General features: G+C 37.1%; 1 protein-coding gene across 1 annotated transcript; it reads left to right on the top strand.

The window, feature by feature from the left end:
- Positions 1–5,822: 5,822 nt before the first annotated feature.
- Positions 5,823–15,177, top strand: slc16a1a (solute carrier family 16 member 1a). Its single transcript, XM_026266250.1, has 5 exons — positions 5,823–6,470; positions 8,724–8,966; positions 12,772–12,915; positions 13,080–13,874; positions 14,275–15,177. The coding sequence occupies exons 2-5, from the start codon at positions 8,750–8,752 to the stop codon at positions 14,502–14,504; spliced, it is 1,386 nt and encodes a 461-aa protein (XP_026122035.1). The 5' UTR covers positions 5,823–6,470; positions 8,724–8,749; the 3' UTR covers positions 14,505–15,177.
- The last annotated feature ends 165 nt before the right edge of the window (positions 15,178–15,342 follow it).

Genomic DNA, 15,342 nt, shown 5'->3' with positions numbered 1-15,342 from the left:
TATGCTGTTGTGAACATGAAATAGTATTTTATTTCAGTGTTTGATTTTAAGCACTTTTTCATTGTGTTCATATTTTAGGATTGCAATTTAATGCCCAATGTTAAGTCTAAAGCAAGACCACTTGAAAATAATCTCTCTTTAGTATATCGACAAAGCTGGATTATAAAAATTAATTATCAAATTACATAAAAAAGTTGATAGTAAAAAAGTTGGTCTACAGGGCCACCGCCAGAGGCCTCATGGTGGTGACACATCACTTGTCTCACAGATTGTACCCACTCAGCAGGCTGGCCATCTGGCATGACTTTACAATACGACAGAAGACAAATCATACCTAGCCACAGCTATTGCAGAGGTTACACATTCACAAAAAAGAAAAAAACTAAAGTTCTGACGTAAACTCTCTAGAGCGCTGCAACTCCTAGCCATATGGGGACTTAGATGGATCCTAGAATTGTTCAGTCTATCTGCTGAGTGCAGGTTCTGAACTACACAGAGACAGGCCTCATCCAACATAACGCAGGGGAATGTACTCGCTGCCGTGTTGACACAATGAGGGCACTATATGGAAGTATAGGAGCATCAATTTTGTGTCTTTTCAAGGGGCCTTGGGCCTTTTGTGTGTTACAGAACATTTAACATCAGACGATGCAGCTGCCAGTGACTGTTTTGTCAATATAAATTATAAGTATTGTCATGTATAGATTCACTGTTGTGGAAGCGGTATTAATTGTGCAGTGTACTTTGTTTGCTTTTAGGTTTTTTCTTCTTGATTTAAATCATCTTAGAATTCCTTTGATGGTTGACATGTCTACATGTTGAGATTTTGAACAACTGTGAGCGGTGGAAACTATTTAACCACTTTTTAATATATTTTCTTTTTTATAGTGATTAAAAATATTACATGGAGAATAAACATAGACTTTTGCTATGAACTACTTTCATAATCTATTTACTGTAATGTGATTGTATTTTTTGAGTAAATATATATATAAAAAAATTAAATATATTAATAAATTATAAATTTTAACCCATCAGGAATTTATTGGATTGGAAAAAGTGGCTGTTCTGTATTGGGATTGAGCCAGAATGTGAGTTTGCAAGGAATTGTGAAGGACTTAGTTTGAAGATGGTTTTTAACCGAAGTTCACCCTTGCGAGAATCTTTTTGTATCCCAGTGCACACACTTATTTTTCACATTCAAATATATTACTGGATTTTTTGCCATCATATTTTTATATAAAATCTGCCATGAAACTGCTGAATTAACTGTTGGCAAAATTTCAGAAAGGCTGCATTTCTTAAATGCCTAAATTGCCATTTGGCTGTTTTTAACATTTACTGATAGCCTGAACGGCCTAAGTCATGTCAAAGGAACCTTATTCCAGAGGCAAAACATGTAGTTATTTTGTTTAAATATTAGGCAAAGAGATATTTTTGGTTAATATGCATTGATGGATTATACAACGTTCGATTTTGTGAAGTTATTTTAGCTGGAAGCAATGGTATGACGTTAAAAACGTCTAAATGGTGGTGTATATATGTGTGTGTATATATATATATATATATATATATATATATATATATATATATATATATATATATATATATAATTTTTAGTGTGTGTGTGGTTATACTAAGGTTTTATATGATATGAGCAGATTGTAGCTGGACAAGAGCACTTTCTAAGGCATAAGATGGAATGTGCGATGAGTAAATAGAGGTAATGCCACAGCTCCACTGTGAGAGCCATTAGCGGTGACATTACTGCCTGCTAGAGCACTGGTGCACTTTAAGAGTATTGCAAAAATATATTTCTGAAGATCTGCCTGTCCATTAATGTAACTGCCCTACTCCAAATAATACAATGTTATCTAAACCATCAAAACTGCAAAAAAAGAAAGATGGCATCACACATCAGACTTCCCTAATGTAACATCTTCTTCAGCTCATTGGTGTTTAATTATTGCATGTAGCTTGTGTGTGAATATACAGATTGGATCAGCATGTACGCAGTCTGTTTGTGGATGAATGTGCAATTATCCCAGTGCATTTAGATGTACAATAAGCAATCTTAGCTCTGCAATCAAACATTTATGTCCATGTGCATTCAGTTCTGTGCGGTTCATTTCCTTCTGCTTTATTTCTCATTCTGTGTAAATACAAAGCTAGGCTGGATGGAGACTTGAGCAGAAAGACATTAGCCATGTGGCATATGTCCTGAACCGCTGTGATCTATGTCCACGTGGCCAGAATTGACCACCGATGGATTAAGAGATCCAAATTGGCTGTTTGATATATGGCCAGTCCTTGTTAACAGTGTTCCCTTCTGTCAGTTCTCTCCATTGCTTTCAAGGTCAGCCGCCCTCTTCTGCCGGACAAATCAGAGAGCTTACTATTGTCAGTGTTGCTTGCAAAATACATGAAAGGACTTATTTGATATTTGATTTAATGTGTTCTAACAAGACTTTCCTTAATTTCCTCAAATTATCCTTGATTCCTGTTTTGCCCTAATCATGGCCTTACATAAAAGAAAGTAAGAAGGAAATTCAAATCAAATCGTTTTAGTTTCAGATTCGTCTTTACCTTTATACTCTTATGTCCATATACATGCATTATACTATCCAGTTAGCCTGCGTTGTATTTTCCTGTTTTTTTTTCTTTACTTTTTCTTCTGTATTCTAAGTGCTCTCATACTTTTTTCTTAGCTTTTAAACCTTGGCTTATATCTGTGATGCTATTTTGTTTTCTTCTTGAGAGCTTGCAGAAAATACATTTCATTGCTTGCAATTACTGATGCATGCTTAAATGTTGTGCATTTGACTGCGAGACCCCCAAACAGATCAATACCAGACTCCACATCTCAGACCAAGACTTGATGATTTATAAACTAAGCTAAAGGAATTTATTGCAGCCTTCCTTTCAAATAGTGGCATGCTGAACAGGTTTTCGCCTTGTTATACTATAACCCTAAAAAAGTAAAACCACATTCAGAAATGATCAGAAATGCACGCTCTCACATCATGTTTGTAGTGTAGACACTAATCAGTCCTGATGCAACACAGAAGAGCCCTCTACTCGCCATGTCATTCAGCCACTGTACAAAAAACATTTGTTGGTTACTATGAAAGAAAATCCAACTTATAAGTGTGAAACTGTTGAAATATAAGCAAGCACCAAATGTGTTTCTTAGACCTTAAAGTAACATGTAGTAACACACGTTCAAAGTTTAATACTGGCGCACAACTAAAATAACAAAAAGCTTTCTGCTGGAATTTTCATGTTTGCCACAAAATTACAATATGTAGGTATAGTATAAATTAATATTATACACCCTTTTTCACTTTATTGAAATGCAATGATAAATTTGTGTAGTAAGTGATGTAGGTAGTCACAAAATCAGATAGACAAGTAGTAACAGGAGATGCGTGTACTGTAAATACCAGGTGTAAATAATGTGAAAGATATCAGGAGTTGTGAAAACGTAGTTGATGGGGACCTGTAAGCCAAGACATAGACCAAGATGCAAAGGCTGCAAGACTCCAACTCTGAGATGGTACTGATGCAGGTGTGTAATATAAAATCCTTAATGCTTCTTAAACTGTCACTATTTTAGCCAAATGTGTTTCTCAAGTGTGACATTTATCCTCAGTGTGCACCAAAGCTAAATAGAAGCTGTGAAGGTCAAAGTCTCCTCTACTTTATCATACCCTCTAACCATGAAGTGTCACACTTCTGGCGGACACATCAGCAAAAATATGACATGTAGAAAATAGATTGAAAGAGACAATCAGACTGGCAGTCTTTTGAACCTCCTCTTTCCTATAAACTCCATATGTGTCACGCAACGCTTCCTTTCACAGTAAACCTTGATGTGTTGAACAATAGAGAGCTCGACGGGAGAGCACTGCCTACTCTATTCTTTCCTGCCTTTCTTTTCTTGCATGTTTATTATGACAGCCGTTTTTCTACACGCAACGTGTATATTTCAGCATAAATGTATGGCCATCAGATCTTGTGTTGCTTGGGAGTGAGGCTGCACACACCTCAAAAAAGGCCACAATTGCTCCTCCTGCAGTTGGCCTGAGTGCAAAGCTTCCTAAATTGAAGAGGAAATCTATTGATGTCAGATTTGTGAAGGTCTTACTATGCAAAGCGGAGAAAGTAAATATTTTGGCTTGGTGTCACGTCCAGGACACAGTCGCTCTGAAATGAAAGAGGTCTTTGAAAGTCACAGAAGGGAAATGGAAAGAACATGTTTTACGGTTTGACTCTGCTGACACACTGAGCTGAGCATTTTCTAGTTTCATTAAAAAAGTGGAGTGTAATTATTGCTTCAGTTTATTCTCGCTTGGGAAATATGGCTTAAAACATTGTCACCTTGGTTGTTTGGTCCCTGGCCTACTCGTTTAGTAATAGAGACAATGATGGCTCTGCAATTTAATGTTGATTCATTAATTCTGTAGATTACTGGTTATAATTTGGATGCTTTGGTTGGAATTAGTGAGCATGAAGACATTGTGTTTTGGGGTTCCAAACATTCCAAACTGAACTTAAAATTCCTTTTAAATTCCAGTTTAATTTGAATTAGAATTCTGGCAGCAAACAGGATGTAGAAATGTATTTTGAATTTAAAGGGGGGGAGGGTGAAATGCTCATTTTCACTCAATATCCTGTTAATCTTGAGTACCTATAGAGTAGTACTGCATCCTTCATAACTCCAAAAAGTATTTAGTTTTATTATATTCATAAGAAAAAGATAGTCTGTACCGATTTTTCCCGGAAAAACACGAGCGCCTGGAGGCGTGACGTGTGGGCGGAGCTAAAGAATCACGAGCGCGAGTAGGCTTTTGCGTTGAGAGCGTTTGGAAGCTGTGACAGTTGTGAAGGCTGAAACTGAACGAGAGCAACAACAGCAATGACTCGCTCCGAGCGGGGCTCGAACCCGAGTCTCCGATGGGAGGCGGACGCACTAACAAGGAGGCAGAGATATTTGAAGCAGTTTTACTCACAGCCTGTGGTTCCAACACACAATCGTGACCCTTTTTCGTTGGGATTGCATCATCCTTCAGAAATAAACGATACGCAAATCCGTCGTCAAACTGGGCCTTGTGAACAAGCATTTTCGAAATGCAGGGAACAAACAAAAACACTTGCACAACTCCGTTGATGCTCTGTAAAAATAAACTCCATCCACTGGTCCCTTAATGCTGTTTTTTCTTTGGTAATCTGTGCAGGGTTGTCTTGCCCTGGCAACCAAAAACACACTCCTTTTGTGACATTTCTGATAAGTGATTGTTTGTGCTCAGCCTCTCAGTGCTCTGCTATACAGGAGTGCGCGCTCTTCCGGCAGAAGTGCCTTAGGACCCATATAAGGAAATTCCGCTCCATCTAACGTCATTCAGAGCCATACTCGGAAAAAACTTTCCGAAACTTGTGACAAACCGGAAGGAGTATTTTTGGAACAGAAATACTCCTTCAAACGTACAACTTAATTTTTGAAACTTTGTCCATGTTTAGCATGGGAATCCAACTCTTTAACAGTGTAAAAAACTCAGTATGCATGAAATAGCATTTCACCCCCCCTTTAAGGAAGTGGATTTAAGATGGATGGATAGATAGACATTTATACATATGGGTACAGTTAAACTTTGCAGATTAGAGAAGTATATACTATACGTATATATGTGTGTTTGTGTGTGTGTGTGTGTGAGTATGTGTAACTCCTGAAATCGATTTGATTCCGGTTTGTTTCCTTATTTATTTGATCCAGCTGGTTGTTGCGTCTAACATAGCTTATAGTATTGTAAGTGATTCTAAGAAATTGCATATTATTCTGACATTAGCAGAATCTCTCACATCTCATGCACAGTTGCAAAGCTCATCCTTATTGTCAGTCCTCGTTTTTTGTTCTTTCATCTGACTGAAAGATTAGTAACGTGAATCAGAGCTAATTATAAATTAGCATGTACATGCTGCAGGAAGTATAATAATGTCAGTGTATTTTAATATAATGGGTGTTTGTTGACATTGGATGCATTGACACAATCAAAAAGCAATGTACACCCTATCTCAAAGACCCCATATTGAGACCTGTATCCTCCAAAGGAGACCTGAACAGAGTCCTGAAGGGGTGGCTTAGAGAAAGAACAAGGAGGAGGAGAGCAGGGACACAATGGGCATGGTGGCAGACATCAAGGAGCCAATAGAAACCTATCTTGAACAATTCTGTAGACACTGGGGGCCAATAAGGTCTGCCCTGAACTCAGCTGAACACAGTTTGAAAAGGCTGAGTTACAACAGAGTTTTTTTTTTTTTTTTTTTTTTTTTTTTTTGCTCAGGATTATTTAAATAACTAGAGAATTGCCTTGATCCAGACCGGTCCCTTAAAATGCTGCTTGCCATCACTATGGAATAGAAGAGTACTTTGGACTATTTTATGCAGAGAATTTATAGAGTGTGCCAGAAAGGTAGGAGCGCTTCTGTGTGGAATGTGTTATTCTGAGCTTGAATGCGCTAAAAAGTCTAGCTTGACGCCGTGTAAAGGACCCATTTTACCTGTAAAGTGATCCATTTCATTCTCACTTCTTTTTAAACCATACAGCACTCTAGTTGAAAGGAATGATATGCTCTGCCAACATGGTCAAACTGTCAGATTGTTCAAATTCAAAGTGAACAGCCCAGTGATGCAATACTGGCTAAATCAAAATACATCTTTAATACAAAATTGTATCAATGACGATGTATGTTAAGAGAATTGAATGAATTATGCATTTGAAACTGATTGACAGTACCTTAAAAATACTATACTCCATTCTGGAATGTTTGATTTTGATTAGTCAGTCTTCATGCAGTTAAGTATTTTTGTATAATTGTATTAGTTAACCAATCACTCCATGGCTTTATTGTTGCCAGCTTGGAGGTAGAATGAAATGAATACTTTTGTTTAGCAAGGATGCATTAAATTGAGCAAAGGTGAGAAATTTTTAATGTTACAAAAGATGTATTATTCAATTAAAGGATGTTCTCTTGAACTTTCTTTTCATTAAAAAACTCATGGACAAGACAATAAACAAAAAAATTAAACAGCACAACAATTTCTGATAATGGTAAGAAATATTTATTGGGCATTAAATCAGCATCTTAAACTGGAATAATGATGCTGAAAATTCAGCTTTGTATCACAGGAATAAATTCAGTTTTTGTAAAAAAAAAAAAAAAAAAAAATCACAATATTACAGTTTTACTGTATTTTTGATCCAATAAATGCAACCTTGGTGAGCATAAGAGGTGCAAAAGCGCAAACATTTTATAGAACCAAAACTTTTTAACAGTAGTGTATTAAAATGATTGAATGTCTGTTTATTCATTTGTTTGGTTGTTGTTGTGTAATATGGAAGACAGCATACAGGGAGCCAGTCATTATCACAAAATAAACCTCTTCGGGGTGATGCAAGACCCTCTTTGTCCTGATCGCCTTGTCTGAATTAGTTTTGTGATAATGACTGCACATTGTTTTTTTAATGAGAAAGTTGTTCTTAAAAACGATCTAGCAGCTAATGGCAAGGCGCCCTGATGCCTCAAGATCACGCTGTCTGGGCTGGCATAACAAGTCCAAGAGCACATGTAGAGAGACTTAAATGCCAGCAGAGGAAATAACCTGATATTGGTATAAGGTGCCTCTCTCTGACATAAACCTCTGATCCTCCTGAAATAATGTAAGTCATATTTCCATTTTGGAGGGCATGTTCACTTTAAAAGCCTCCTGCTGTGGCTTTACAAATACTCTATGTGTTCAATTCGGCTATGAGGCTTTAATATGTAAAAGCACCATGACTCTTTATGTACCATCTATGTTTCCTTTGAACACTTTTCTGCCACATGTGCACAATGATTTCTTGCAGCTGTTTGATATGATTCATGTTTATTGATGTGTGGTTCTTTGAAGTTTTAGGTTTACCTTTAGAGGATTAGTTGTGCAGAAAATCTTGTATTTCCTGGCCATGAATCGAGGCATTAGAGATGCTAGCATCACTATTACTATTGCTCATACTTAGGGATAAGGATCTGAACAAACCCTTGGTATTAAATTTCAGTGCGTAACTCATCCCACATCCCAAACCACTTGTGCTTCGGACAAGAATGTTGCCTCATATGTTTAAATTGAGGAGCTTTTCTGACTTTAGACATCTCTCACCTTCTGGATAAATGGACTAGAATATCCAATAGAATTACACTGAATGAGTGGCATGGACCATGAGACCAGAGTATTGTAAAGAGTCAGCAAACAGATAGCAACACACTGAAAGCAACTAAGAACACTCAACAAAAGTAAAAAAAAAAAAAAAAGTTTTGGCCCAGGCCAGTATGATATTTGTATTATTATTTGAAATAAATAAATACTTTTATTCAGCAAGGATGTGTTAAATTGATAAAAAATTATATTATATGATATAGCAATACTACTGTTTTCACTGTATATTTATTAAATAAATGCAGCCTTATTGAGCCTAAGAGACCACTTACAAAAACATTTTAGTAAATCTTAACCCCAAACCTTTGAATGCTAATGTATGTTTCTTGAATGTTTTCTATTGTGAATTTCTTCTACAGTTTATATTAGGTGACATCATTCAAATATGCAGTCAACAGTATTTTTATAAGCAGCCTTGGAGATGTTGAGATTTTGAACTCAAAACAAAACTTTCCCTGTTTCTTAACAGAAAGATCTTTGTAAACACCTGGAGCCATGGCACCTGCTGTCGGAGGTCCTGTGGGATACACCCCTCCTGAAGGTGGCTGGGGTTGGGCCATAGTGTTTGGAGCCTTCATTTCTATTGGTTTCTCCTACGCCTTCCCAAAGTCCATCACTGTGTTCTTCAAGGAAATTGAAGTGATCTTCCACGTCACCAGCAGTCAAGTGTCCTGGATCTCTTCCATCATGCTCGCTGTCATGTATGGAGGAGGTAAGCAGTCTCTTCCTGCATTTTCCTCTTTTTCCTCTCCTTAAAACTCTCAAGGTCTCTTTACACATATTATAAAATGTTCTTTCCGAATTTGCATTTGATTCATAACTGGAGTTGTTTAATAGAATAATTTTGTCCTTGGGTAACTTTTAAATCAGGCTGTTTTTTCAACCATTCAAGCCAGTGGTGAGTTCATGGCGCAATTAATGAAGATCCCGACACAGTTTATCAATGGATGTGGTGCAAGTGAAAGGCCCTTATTCATTTGAATTGTAGAAACGAGAGGCATGCTAGACAAGGCTTACACATCAGCCACTGGCTGCTTTGCTGAGACATTGAGCTCTGAATGGGCAACTCTATCTCCCTCTGGAGTCTTTCTTCTCAGTCAGCCCTTTATTCTGCAAGTGTCAGATGTTTTCCTTGGAGAGAGATGAGGAGATGAGACGCCTAACTCAGGAGTCGCACAGACTTGTGATGACTAGCGTCAATAGCAAACTTGTCTCAGGAAGTGGAGCACCAGCGAATGATGTCAGCACACTCACACAGACAGACTAAATTGCACGTTCGCCTTCTCACGCTACTGATCAAATCAAACTCAAGTTAAAAAATATAAACCATTACGGATATAAAAAAATAAAGGTTTGAATGTTTCTGACAGTATGGTGCTACTTTTTGGTTACAACGCAGAAGCCAATTAGTGTTCTAGTCTGTCAGTATGGTTTGCTTGTGTGCTTATACGTAACCTTTAAAACAGGCAAAAATAAACCAGCCTGCAGTTTGAGTTAAAGATTTAGTTCACAAAAATAAAACTCTTACTCCTAAACAGATTTTTACGTTATCCTCATGTCATTCCAATCCTGTGTGACTTTCTGTCTTCCATGTAACACAAAAAGAAATTTTCTAGAATGTTAATGCTCTTATTTTCCAAGAATATAGCAACTAGGATTTGTAAAGCTCCAAAAAGGACAAAAAAGTTTTAGAATATGGATCAAATCTTTGACTTTTATTCAGTTTTCCACATGCTTTTTTTTTGTCCTAAATATTGATTTATTCAAAAATATATTTTATATTACTTGAATATAAAACATAAAGTGTATACATTTTATAAAATATAATATATTTTTGTTAGTTCATTTTGAACAATGTGATTTTTTTTTTTTTCTTTTACTCGTCATTGACCCACATACTTCTGTCAAACTTGAGCTTTTGCCCTTACATTTGTCATGAACAAGAACAAGGCGCTCTATAAGTTTCTGAAAGATAGACCTTTCAATTTATGCTGGTGGGGTTAACATTATGGCCATGAGAACTCGTGACATGTGAGAGGCACATGACTTTACATTTGACCTTATACTCACATGCCCCTTCTGGCCCAGCAGAGCTAATTCCCTACTGTAATGCAGGGGGCAATACATAGCACATGACCCAGATGATCACAGAACCAACCACGCGTGGAAACAATCCAGCAATTTGTTCTGATGACAATGATAAACAGAACCTCTTCATGTAGTGATACTGGTTTGTAATACAATATTTGCAGGCAAGACATAATTGTGTGAATATTTTATGCTCACTTATGCACATCAGACATCTGTGTAGCAATATATGTCATATTCATAATAATTCACAATTTGCTCAAAGGTAGATCAGAATGCCATTGTTTAGCATGTAGTTTGATGCTGGCCATGACTGACATGTGTTGTGGTTCCCCTTTTGCTCTCATTTCTCTGAATACAGCCACTGTCTCACCCACAGTTTGCAGCGAAGTCTGAATCCCCTCTAAGCTAAATACTGTCAGAAGGTGTTCGTTTATTTTCCTGAGATGTGTTGTTTTGGCATTCTAGGCCAAGACATCTTCCTACATAGACCTCCATTGCATGTACGCATGTTTTTGGTGACCCAGGGAACCCAGAGGTAGTTTCCCTGGGGCTACAGATGTCCAGATGTGAGGATATTTATATGAATGTGGACTTATCTGATATGTCAGGAGTGAGTTTTTGTTAAATGTCACCCAAAGGCTTAGTCTAATTCTTGATTATTCTTGTACCACATATACAGTACAGCCACTTTAATTTCATTCACTCTAATGTGAATACAGGCTGCACAAAATAAAGTGCTCGAAATGTAGTGATTCTCCTAATTATCCTGGAAGTTAAATAGTTTAAGCTTAATTGTGTCATTTCTGCATCACTTAAATGTCACATACTGACTGTTTTCATACAGGTTTCCCGGAGTACTTCACTCATCTGCCATTGGTTGTTTAAACAGATAGCCCCGCCCTAGCCTGCCACGATTGGCTGTGAAAGTTTTTGTAATACTTATCTGGTATTCAAGCTGATTTGTAAGGAGCATTTATTTACATGTATAAATGGAAGACTATTTAGAACAAAATAAGCCAAACATATTAGTATTTTAATTCTACAGTTGTAATGTCAAATAAATTATCATGTTATGTAATTTATATTTTCACAGTATAATATACATGTACTAATAATAATAATGACCCCCCCCACACACACACACACAAACACACACACAAAATGTATCTACTTCAACATTTTAAATAGAACCTTAAAACTCAAATCTGATTAAAGTGCTGGTATTAGTAGCTTAGTTGTTGTGACGTAAACCATGGCTTGTACGTGATACTAATGAATTTCCGCATTTCTAAATGTGTAGGCTAAATGTTCTTTCGTACATGTTCACAGTGACTCGCTGTATGGGGCAAACAAGGCAGCCTATTGTACGCATCCCTCCCCGGTTTTCACATGATTAGCTAGGCTTCCTTCCTACATTCGTGATAGGATTTGGACTCCATACAGGGAAGCATTAAAAACACGTATGTAACTGGCAATACCTTTGGGATCCTTGTGTTTCCTACTGTAGGGCAGTATCAGAACACATTAGTTTGTTTGGTGAACTAAAGTTTGCCATAGTGCAAAACGTATCTAAAATATGATTTAGTAGAGCACTTTAAGATTGATCTTTCAGCCTCTGCATTTCACAGGTAACATATTTTGCTCAGTTAGCTGGCTCACAGTTTGAAATACTTTGATGATTACTGTATTAATATGCAATGTCAAATGCTATTGTTCTTCCCCACAGAGCTGCAATGCCCTCTAGTGGTCCGAACAGAGACTATTACCTTACGTCATTGGAAAAAGAAGATTGATCCTGTTTATTGTTTTAGTATACATTCCTGATGTTATTGTGAACAGTTCATATGTGCATATTATTTCAGACAGACATTTGTCTTTGTAATCTTTTTTCATAATGTAATAACATGCTTCCACTCTGAAACAGTGTTCTGGTGATAGGCCAGTCCAGCCTTTTTTCAACCCCACTGTTTTCAATTCCATCAATTCCCAACGGATAAAATCAAGTCCTGTATTAAACTTCCTGGTAACCTGGAATTGGGTGTTGCTTGAACCATTGTTCTCTTTTACTATTACCTTGATTTTTCTTCACAAGCCACATGTGTTGTAATTAATCTCAAGCATGCTTTTCAACAACACTTTTGGTAGCACTCCTTCGTATACAAGTACACTAACTCATAATTTATTTTATATATTTATATGTGTGTGTGTGTGTGTGTGTCACACTTTTTTTAAGCAATATGATATTCTTATAATAGATTTTCATATTTTAAGATTTAAAATCTGCATTTGTTTCAAGAAATTGCATTTGATTCAGAATTAGCATATAAAATGATTTTTAAAAATGGCTTCAGATTACAGAAATAAAAAAAAAATCCTCTGCTTTGTGCAAATTCTGCTAGATTTTAAATTTTTATTTTCATTCCCAGGTCCTGTCAGCAGTATCCTGGTCAATAAGTATGGAAGTCGGCCTATTATGATTTTAGGAGGCTGTCTCTCAGGAGCAGGACTCATCGCTGCCTCTTTTTGCAATACCGTCGAAGGCTTGTACTTCTGTGTCGGTGTAGTGGGAGGTATAATTAAAAACAAATAAGAACTTTTAAACACACACCATTGCTCTTATCCCATGTACTTTACAGTAATAGCACTCCTAGTGATGTTACACTCTTGTGACATATTTTAATATCACACAGGGGACCTGTTTTCATTTTGAACTCTGTGTTATGATATTTTCCAGGTCTGGGACTGGCATTCAATCTCAACCCAGCTCTCACAATGATTGGCAAATATTTCTACAAGAAGCGCCCAATAGCTAATGGTATTGCTATGGCTGGTAGCCCAGTCTTTTTGTCTACTCTGGCTCCCCTGAACACCTGGTTCTTCGACCAATTCGGCTGGAGAGGGAGCTTCTTGATCCTGGGTGGACTTTTGCTGAATTGCTGTGTAGCTGGTTCACTGATGAGGCCCATTGGGCCAAAACCCCAACCTGCTGTTAAAGCTGCTAACAGTAATAGCGAAGCCAGAGAGCAAAAGAGCGTGATTGAAATCATCAATGGTTTTATCGATCTGACGCTCTTCAAGCATCGTGGCTTTTTGCTGTACCTTCTGGGTAATGTGGTCATGTTCTTCGGCCTCTTCTCTCCTCTTGTGTTCCTCAGTAATTACGCCAAGAGTAAGGAAATTCCCAAGGAGAAGGCGGCTTTTCTGCTCTCTATCCTAGCCTTTGTAGATATGGTTGCACGACCTTCAATGGGAATAGTTGCCAGCACGAAATGGGTCAGGCCAAGGGTGCAATACTTCTTCGCCGCATCCATTCTCCTTAATGGTGTGTGCCACCTGCTTGCACCTCTGTCCACAGACTACACAGGGTTCGTGATTTACGCCATCTTCTTTGGGTTTGCCTTCGGCTGGCTGAGCTCTGTGCTGTTTGAGACCCTCATGGATCTTGTGGGATCTCAACGTTTCTCCAGTGCTGTGGGACTGGTGACGATTGTAGAATGTGGGCCAGTGTTACTGGGGCCTCCTTTACTAGGTGAGTAGTTTTAAAAAGCATACCAGAAAAAAAAGAAAAAAAAAGGTATTCGTCTGAAATTAGTGAAGGCAAATTGTAGTTAAATGACCAGTCACATGATTTTAAATTAACTTTCCTTCATGCATTCAGATAAATTTTAATAATAAAAAAAAAAATCTATGAAACCGCATTAACCATGCAGTCCCAGAAGAAAAGACTTCTGCATGCCTTTACAAAATGAGGAATGCAGAATGAGGAATAGATTATGGCATTGTGCATTATTTTATTGCAAAACCTTTGTGAGTGAAAGCAAAAGCATGACCAACATTTGCATCACTTTTTGTTGAAAAAAAAAGCATTCATGGATTCCACTTGGATCACTGATTATTTTTTATTTTTTTATAATTGTCTGCACTCACAGGAAAGTTCAATGACATCTACCATGACTACAAATATACATACATGGGCTGTGGAATTGTCCTGCTGGTTGGCAGTTTGTTTCTTTCCATCGGAATGGGCATCAACTACAGGCTACTGGATAAAGAAGCAAAAGAAGAATCCAAGAAAGCCAATCTGCATGAGGAGCCTGGCAAAGAAGTTGTAGAAGCACTGAAAATACCCGATGACAATACTGCAGAGGATACTGTGTGACAATAGCTGATCATGGTTTTATTCTGGGTGATTCTTACATTTCTGCACTCTCTACGTCGAGGGTTTGATTACAGACATCCATCTTGGACTATTCAGGTTACTGAGGCAGTGATATAAACTTTTCAATGCCTTGCACCAGCACATGGTCATGCAGTTGATATTTGTAGAATTTAACATTAGTTTAAAACTTGTGCATTTACTGTAGGGCAAGAGCTGCCTGTGACTATTATATTAGGGCATTTTATGCAAGCTGAGACTGAGAGAAAGATTAAACCAGTAAATATATTAAGAATTAATCTTGAAGAAACAAATGTTGCCTTCTGACTAAAAAGATACTGGAGTAAAGTTAAAGCAGTAGATAGGAAAATACAGTCTCTTGTTAAATATATGCAAAAATATTTTGTCATTGTTTTGTCAGTATACATTTTCAGTGTCGGCATCTGTTATTTTGTGTATTTTTGTATGTCTATGCATGTAGTCTAGCAATTTATGGATAAAAGATGATTTACTCGTTTGAAACTGTGTAAACACAAAAGCAATTTGTGTATAGCATAATGGGAAATAGTTTGTTAAATGCCAAGTAAGTTAATATCAGAGTCAGTTTAAATGTTTGTCATTTTTCTGTTGCAAAATTGTTCAAATAAAAATGATTCTCATTTTAATAAAAACTTCACAAAGCTTCACACTTCCTTTCAAGTGTTCTTTTGAGAATGACAATGATGTAAGTACCTCTGGCTTTTGCAAAATGCTCATCTGACCTCTAACCATTTTGATATTATTGAAGCTTTAACTTTTAGTTGGATGCACCTTTCATAAATGTGACAAGTGTGTTAAACAA

This window comes from Carassius auratus, chromosome 6 (assembly GCF_003368295.1).
Source record: "Carassius auratus strain Wakin chromosome 6, ASM336829v1, whole genome shotgun sequence".
Taxonomy (NCBI): domain Eukaryota; kingdom Metazoa; phylum Chordata; class Actinopteri; order Cypriniformes; family Cyprinidae; genus Carassius; species Carassius auratus.
Note: the sequence above shows the minus strand (reverse complement) of the source record. Positions and strands in the feature narration are given on the sequence as shown.

Bases quoted from the DNA above. Each gene is read 5' to 3' on its own strand.
- slc16a1a (XM_026266250.1), top strand. From the start codon at position 8,750: ATGGCACCTGCTGTCGGAGGTCCTGTGGGATACACCCCTCCTGAAGGT. The intron at 12,916-13,079 runs GTATAATTAAAA...GATATTTTCCAG, and splicing joins CTGTGTCGGTGTAGTGGGAG to GTCTGGGACTGGCATTCAAT. The intron at 13,875-14,274 runs GTGAGTAGTTTT...CTGCACTCACAG, and splicing joins ACTGGGGCCTCCTTTACTAG to GAAAGTTCAATGACATCTAC.